The sequence below is a fragment of the Atta colombica genome, unplaced genomic scaffold, assembly GCF_001594045.1.
Source record: "Atta colombica isolate Treedump-2 unplaced genomic scaffold, Acol1.0 scaffold226, whole genome shotgun sequence".
NCBI classification, from domain to species: Eukaryota; Metazoa; Arthropoda; class Insecta; order Hymenoptera; family Formicidae; genus Atta; species Atta colombica.
The window spans coordinates 1,032,805-1,041,526 of NW_017259323.1; the positions used below are offsets into that span (position 1 = coordinate 1,032,805).

An 8,722-nucleotide genomic window follows, 5' to 3' on the forward strand; every position below is an offset into this window, starting at 1 on the left:
TTAGTCGATTGAAATTTTAAAAAATTATAAATTTTAAATAAATTATTTAACTAAAAATATAATTATATTACCAAAATATATTATTAATTTTTTAGAAAGTCGAGACAAAATATGAGGAATATCAATATAGAAATATTTTATGCGTAAACATTTTAATTTTATCTTGATCACAGATATAGATATCTATGTATTCGTAAATATCTGAACATAGGATATCGAAGCGTAAAGCGTTGTAAGAGCCATTAATAAGAGCCGCCTAATTTCTCGAAAGCCCGGAGGCCTCAGCCATTATCTGGGAAACGTAACTCGGTCGAAGAGCGATTAAACAGAGGCCACGAAAATACGTCAACCCGCAGCGGCTTGCATCTGACGGAAAACCTATAGACGGAACACAACCATTAATGAAATGACAAATGTGTTCTTGTCGACGAGAGACGCGCGCGCACGCTCGTCGTATGGACTTTCTGCGGAAATCGAATATTTAACACCACGATTTTCGAGCCATTTGACCCGAGAAGCATTCAATGATTTTACTATAGTTAATGTCCATATTGTGGCAACATGCCACTGAAAGCTGAAACGGAAAACCAATTAAACTTAGAAGTACAAACTTTTCAGTAATAAAAGCAAATGCTGTATTCTTCAAAATTAAAATCGCATCAAATTGCAAATGTCATATAATACAAAGATTATTTAATCTATGCAAGTAATATTGAAATCTTACTACTTAATCTTACTACTTAAATCTTACTACTTAAAGTTTATGAAAAATTATTTTGTTATATTCTTATAACTTTATTTATTCCTATAAATTTATTTTTTTTTACATTAATTTCTCTATATAGATAGAGGTATAACGATATTTGGTTGCTTGGTCAATAAGACAAGGCTTCATAGAAGTTTAAATTTAATTGGTTTTTCTTCTTGGCTTTTCAATTATTATGTCACTGCGGATTACTTCTTCGTTTAACCTCGTTTGATAAATTGAACAATAAGATGAAAGATGTAATAACCCCGATGTAATTTCAGGTGAACTGCCAGCCGCTGTGCACGACGGGAACGGAGTTTCAAGAGCATTCCTTAATCTTTGGTTGGTTCACCTGACGATGAGCTATGTCTTCACCAGATGACAGTATTAAGGTAAGCACAGACTTTAATAAAATATAGAAAGTTATCAAATTTCCGCAGCACTTTCTTTTTTGAAAAAAATAACGAGCTGTATATATATATATATATTGTGTATCAAAAAATAACAAATTATATATTATATCATAATAAAGTAATAGTTTCTATAATATATATGATCATATATGAAAGAAGTAATTTACGATATCTACAATAAATGTCAAAATCCTTGAGCTTAACAGATTCTTTGATCACTTCGAAGACAATAATTTATTTTGATTTTGATAAAATTCAAATTTCATAGCTCATTAAACTTATGTAAGATACAGTTGTGCATAAGATTTGACTTACATTAGTTTAAGTTTGTTGATATTAGATTTATAATCTATTTGCAATATAAGAATCTGACGTATTTTTAAATATTGATAATTATTTGTGAAAGAATTAGGTATTATTTTCCGTTTTTACGTTTGAACATTAACCGTGAAAAGATAAAATTTAAGTATTAGTTAAAGAATAAAAAATGTGGAAAGTTAACTTTTCCATTTAAAATTATCAATTCGTGAGAGTGTGAACAATCTCATAAGCTTCAGATGTTAAAAATGGCTCTACAGATTGTTAAATAATCGTTCCCGATAATCCACTGCGGCGAGATTGGTATCGAAATTCGTTTGAAAATAACGCATAGCATACAACGTTGTATTGAAAATACAGCCGTGATTAGCTTTTACTATAAAATTACAATGCCGCATTTATTACAGTCGTTGTAAAATTCCTTTGTGAATTGAACATTTTCATAATTATTAACGCTTTAATATCAAAAAATGCCTTATAGGTAATTATCAATAATAACGCTTTCCTCGAAAATCTTCATTAGATGTTTACAATTTTCTTTGATCTAATCGAATTTATCACTCTTGTTTCGTAGCTACTTTTTTCGCATGCTGGACATATTCTTTGCGTCCACGATACAAGCTTTATTTTTCCTCATCCTCACACTCCTGATTTTTTTCGTGTAGCCGCCTAATCCGAGTTTCAGATGAGTTCTCAGGAAGCTCATCGACTTATAAGAGAAGCCCATACCAAGCGAGTTTCTGGGTTAACGCGAAATATACATCCCTCTGCAAGAAGAAAAGAAAAACAGAAGGATCACCGTAGTTTCCTAGCGATATCGAAACCCTTATACTATATCGAACTAACCGAATGTTATTTTGAATAACTTGAGAAACAGATTCTACTTCAAAAAGATTTAGTTGAAAGACGAAAGAGATCATTTTTTTCTTTTGAAAATTTTGAAGTTTGTATAAAAAATTAAATATATATCTATTACTTTAAAGCAATTTTTATTATATATAAAACTTGCACATTTTGTTTTGATCGCACACTTTTCCATGAAATGTTAATAAATGAAATGATAAAAATTTATTATAATAAAAGTTACAAAATTATGTAATGAATCGTATAAACAATACAATATAGTATTTAACTATAATATTTTTCTGATTATATTGTATATTTAATTTTTAAATTTAATTTTTAAATGAAATTAAACGAAAAAATAATTTAATAAAATTTAAATGCATTCACTTGCTTTCTTATGCTATAGATAGTGATATCTATCTGTATCAAATTTACTTCTATAGCTAATGTACAATTGCATTTTATTTACTATTTGATGATTGATTTTTCAATTCTTCTAAAGTTTTCTGATTGATTACAAAATTATCAATTAATGATCAACGATATTAATAAATAACTTTTTCTATTGTATATCAATTTTGAACACGAATATGTCCGATTACTTATTAATGAAATTACGTAATGAGATTGTCGGTAATTAATGGAAATTTGAGTTAAGTAATCGAATATTTTATTAGTTTTTTCTTTCATGTGTCTGATTACACAAAATGCTAATTTAATTAAAAGCTGACTAACTAGAATATATCAAAATCCGTTAATGTTTTTTACAAGGTATTGTTAAAATGACCAATATAACATTCTACTAATTTAAATAATCGTATTTAAACTTTCGATAAATTTTCAAGTAAAAAAATGTTTTACAAAATCTTATCATAAAAAATATGTTTTGCTTCATATAATTACAACAGTTGAAAACATGTAAGCTGTTTTATTTCGAAAGTTATGTAAATCCGATTAGGAAAGTTGTTTTGAAATACGTCATAACTTTGTATTTCTGTATAACTGTGTTCTGTGTAATTGCGAAATGTTTTAAAAGCAGACTTTAACCAAGATGTTAAAATAAACAGGTCAGATATAATGACCCACTTGAATAAAATTTGCACGCACGAATTTACATTTTAATGAGTAATTCTAATTTTTATCTATTTTGTTACATAAAGAACTCTAGATTATATTAATGTAAAAATTCGTAATTTAAGCTAACATTTATTATTGATGATTCTGCCTTGTGTTAAACAATTTCCAAATTAAATTCCATGTTGAAGTATACACTCGTCATATTATTCGTAAGGTGTCTCGCAATTATTTCCATTTCCATTTCATTTCAATATAATTATATAAATACAAGTTTAATTTATTGCGTCAAGAAATAATTAAATATATCAGTTCTCTAATCTACTTCAATTTTAATATTATGAATTCAAATTTGAGATTGATATTTGTAATTTGTGTTGTAGTTGAAATATTTATGATACAATAAAGCTCTGCTCTATTTTTTTACAAAATTAAATTTAAAAAAATTTAGTAAACGCTGATATCTATTCTAAATATTACATTCAAACATTTTTGTTTGAATGAATTTATTACGTTGTTTATTTATTCCTTAATATTTCTTATTAAATAAATTTTATTGATTTTCATATTTTTTGTTAATTCATTTTAAATAATCAATATTTAAACTTGCTAATCTATTTTATAATAATTTAGAACTTTCTAAATATTAAGAGTATATTATTAAAAATAATTGTGTAAAATTAATTAATTGTTTTCTTCTTAATTATTATATTTTGATTACGTATCTCTCTTTTGCATACAAAAATAAAGATAAGGAAAAAAAGAAATTAAAATCGTATAAAACAAATTAATAGAATAAATTAATTTAACTTTATTTGTTAATTATCATTATTTCCTTCACATTAAATATAATTTAATTTAATTTAATGTACATAACTTGAGCTGATTTTTTTTGTATCAAAATTGATACGTAAAGAAATATGAAAAATGAAATAATAATTTTACGCATAATATATCATTTTTCAACTATTTTATATTATTATTATACATTAAATAATTTATTTAAAAGAGACAGATTTATTTAAAAGAGACAGATGAATTATATTTTGAATTGAAAACTTTACTGATTAAAGGATTGATTAATCTATAAATATATTTGTATTATTATTGTATTATTCTATTGTATTATTCTACATATTATTGTATATATTATACATACAAACAAAGCATATGAATTCTTTTAAGAACTTTTTATTTAAATAAAGTAACTCGAAAGTAGGTCTTGATTCTTGTTAACTCTTTGAGGATTGGAGCATAACTTAGAAGATATTTTCTAAGGATTTTTGGGGGCGCTGAATTTGATTCTGGCTTTAGAATTCAAATTTCAAAAGAATAATCTGATTATCGTAAAACTCGATTTTAAGAGTCGCTTTGGTATCGAGTTTGAATGTAGCCTGAAAATATCAAATTTCAAAAGGGTAATAACCTCTGTGGAAGGAAGATAGTGTCACAGTAATCAAAATTTGAAATTCTCAATTCAAGTCAATATTCACTGTTTGCATAGCACTGATGAGATACAAATAAAGCGAAATTGGAAACTCGATGTTATACTTCGCAATTAAAGATTCTCTAAAACCGAATTTTATAATAATTAAATCATTTTTTTTAAATTCTGCCCGCTATAAATCTATCATTTTGTTTTTTATCTCAGATTCGAAAATTATTAAATTATTAAATTATTAAATTATTTTATAGGCTAAGTTTCATACAAGTGAGCAGTTTACAAAATAAAAGAGGGTGACCTCAAAAGGGATTGCTAGTCCACGAAAAGTGAAAAAAAGTAAAAAAAAAGACCAATTAATTTTAAAACAAATTGAAACTAAGATTTATGTTTACCTTTGATTTTACATCTAAAGCTGTGTATAACAATCAATCAATTGCTGTAGGAAAACTTTATCATATTTGCAGTTCCTTTATTGCGCAAAACTCTGCAAACTGTTTGTTATAAACTATTATTGCTCATATTCACTATACGCGACATCGACATACCGCGCGCATTACCAGACCTCCAGCTGTTATAGTGGGTCGAATGGAGCTTGCGGCATATTGCATACCACGATAATTGCAAGTATTCGCGCGTTCACCATCGAAGCGGCGCGAGCGGGTCATCGCGCGACCGCGTCATAAAGTAACGTTCGCGCCAGATCATCCATATCGCGGTTCCCGAATGCGTAACGTGAATTAACCGATATTCATAATTCAAGCTTTTATCGTCACTGCGTCGAATCCCCTATTGTGAAGATATAATTTCGCGATGAGCTGCAGGAGGAAACGGCGGTGAGGTAACAGGGGTTGGTTGATGCAAAAGGGAGGGGGAGAGAGTGGTTGAATGCTGCGGCATTGCCGTGTGACGGCTCCCGCGGAAACTATAGCTTATATGGTATAGTTTCCATCGCGGTATCTCACCTCTGCGCTTTCATTATCAGCCGCCATAGATCATGGCGTGAGCTCCCGTGACGTCACATCCGTCCATCCCTCATCGCAAAACATCGTTGTTGTACCCGGGGCAACACAGAACGAGAGAGGAGCATTTCTCCTCCCCTTTCAGCCTCCCCCTGCTCACAACCTCAACTCCCCTCTCATCGCGGGTTCCGATCGCTAGGTAACCCACAAAGCACTCTTGTCTCTGTCACTCTTGGTACGGTTTCGATCGCTCGAACACCGACAAACCGCCGAATTAAATCCGGTGACATCCTTCACTATCACGAAGTGTGTCTGACGTCGTGTGTAATTCACCGTGTGTGCATATGACGAGATGATGCCGCACGTGGCTTTCCCGTCGCACCGAGTTACACACGCGATCTGCAAACCGAGGTTAATATCATCGTCAAGATGGAGTCGTCGTGGAATTGTTGTCACGTATGCACGTTCTCCATATTCTCATCGAAGAACACGCGGCTAGAATTCGATGCCCTGGCAGAGAATTTTTCTAGAAGTTCTATAACATAAAGTTCTACAGTTTCAATGTGATCGATACTATGCGATGGAATTGCTGTGATTTTATTTAAGCTAGATAATCCTTCCAGTTCCTTGAAATCAAGATATAAGCAATTAATATTTCTATTATGTAATTTATGTGTACAAAAACGGAAAAACAACTTATGGAATAATTCCTTTATTTCTTGTAGGAACACATACACACTCCCGAACACATACACACTCAAATTATAATATGTAATGCTTAAAATAAATATCAAAATGATATTAAAAATAAAAAATTTTGAATTTTAATGAAATTTTAATAAAATAATGGATGAGATAATAATTATTTTGTTAATATAACATTAATAAATACATGTATACATGTGTAAGATCCCATCACCGCATTTCTTCTCAAAGACGTATTCTTGAGGAAATTTATAGACGAAAATTTTAATACAAAAATGTCAAAGCTGCAATAATTTTTAAATTAATAATGATAAAAGTTGTAATTATACAATAAATTATATAATTATTATTATAATTATATAATAATTATCAGATAAATAATATTATTTATCAATTTTTTATAAAAATATATTAGGCCTATTTTGAACAGAAGTTACGTTATTACTTCATGTGAAATATCATCATCAAGCACTGAATTGAGGCATAAAATCGCAAGGCAGGTGTCCGCTATTATCCGATGACATGGGATCTGTGCACGACGTCCCGCAATTTGAAAATGACGTTATACCATGCCATTCGTTGGGTATGTCATGCACACACGTAACATAAACATACATATGGCCTTATTCATTTAATTAAAAAAATATACGTATTGAATATTTTCATCGAACGAACGTGATACATTGGCAGTCTCATTTTTCAGATATACCATATCTGCATTCCTGTTTTTTCTGCAACCAGAAAATTGCTGTTTATTTATTTACACGATTCTTTATTAGTCCATGCTTATCATTTCCTGTTGAAATTTATTGAAAATTCCCTCTTCTATTACAAAAAAATGTTACATTATTAGACAATATAAATTCCGCATGCTAATTAAAATATTATGAAGTAATATAAAATTTGATAAATACATATGTATGTTATTATATTAATGTAATTTTGAATTTTGTTTTATTTAATAGTCCAGTAAATGTGGATATAATAGAATTATCTCTGCTTACAACAATTTTTTATTTAAAAATGTGTAAAATAAAATAAATTGAGTTCTCGAGATAACAAATAAATATAAATTAATTGACAGGCAATTGAGAACAAAGAAGATGCAGTTATTAATTTTATATTTATATTACATTTCGTTATCAGTGTATTGTATTTATGAAATATTTAAAAAATTTGTGTAAATACATATTCAAAATTTATTCAACATTAAAAATAGTAAATGATGAGTAAACGTGGTTGAAGCTTTACATCATATTTCTTATGTATGATAACTGACAAAGATCGTCATCGTTATTACTACGGCAAGAACAATATACGAAAGAAAAGAGATCTCGAGAGTATATAAAGAGTTTAAGAACTGTGATTCATCGGTTTAATCCAATTACGCAACGCCTTGCCTTATCTTAAGAGACGCAGGCTGATTCTCAAGCAATTCAGAAATTTTAATCGTCCGTCTCCGCCGAATTTCGCAGGTACTATTTTCTTGAAAAATAAGAGATTTTTTTTAAGTCGATTTATTACTTTAATGGAATCAGCACATATATCAAGAGAATTTGAAATTTTTTATTTCTTAATTTTTTTATAATTATACTATGGCTTAATTTGAAATACAGAAAAGTTGACACAAATTGACAAAGAATCTTTCAGAGTTCTTGTTTTAGATCACATTTTTAAATGACTTTTTAAATATAATATCTATTAGTTACTTTTATTGAAACTTTTATTTTATTTAAACTATGTCTAGACACAGAGAAAATAATAGAAAAATACATTGTGAAATTAATATCTTTATAATCAATTAATTAATTTTATGTGTGAAAAAAGATAAGAAGCTATAAATTTGAGAAACCGCATTTGAAACATTTAAAAGCTAGACACTATTTTTCTATACAAAAAAATTTCAAAATTATAAATCTTTAAATATATTTCAAATTCTAACATAAATGTACACATGACTACATTGAATATGAAAGGTTTAATAAAAAAAAGAAATGTTATTTATATTATTGTATAGTATTATATAGTCTGTTCTTTATATTTTTGTTATAAAAACGCAGTATAAAACTGTCAATTAGTACGAAACAAGTGCCAATTATCTTCCAAACTGTACAAAGCGGATTTAGCATTAAATCCTTCAATGTGTCTATTCTGACTTGTTTAAGCTATCAGCTGGATAACTTTACCGATTAAAATGTCTGGTTCTAGTGTGTCT

General features: G+C 28.6%; 1 protein-coding gene across 2 annotated transcripts in view; it reads left to right on the forward strand.

The window, feature by feature from the left end:
- Positions 1–8,722, forward strand: part of LOC108688178 — a 57,969-nt gene that overhangs the window by 42,040 nt on the left and 7,207 nt on the right. The window contains exons 7-8 of one of the 2 annotated variants that reach the window (XM_018194323.1): positions 1,030–1,140; positions 2,145–2,203. In XM_018194323.1, the coding sequence (XP_018049812.1) occupies positions 1,030–1,130 (101 nt within the window). In that variant the 3' untranslated portion in view covers positions 1,131–1,140; positions 2,145–2,203. Of the gene's footprint in view, positions 1–1,029; positions 1,141–2,144; positions 2,204–8,722 lie in introns of those variants that run through there. The other variant, XM_018194324.1, reaches the window with a different exon arrangement.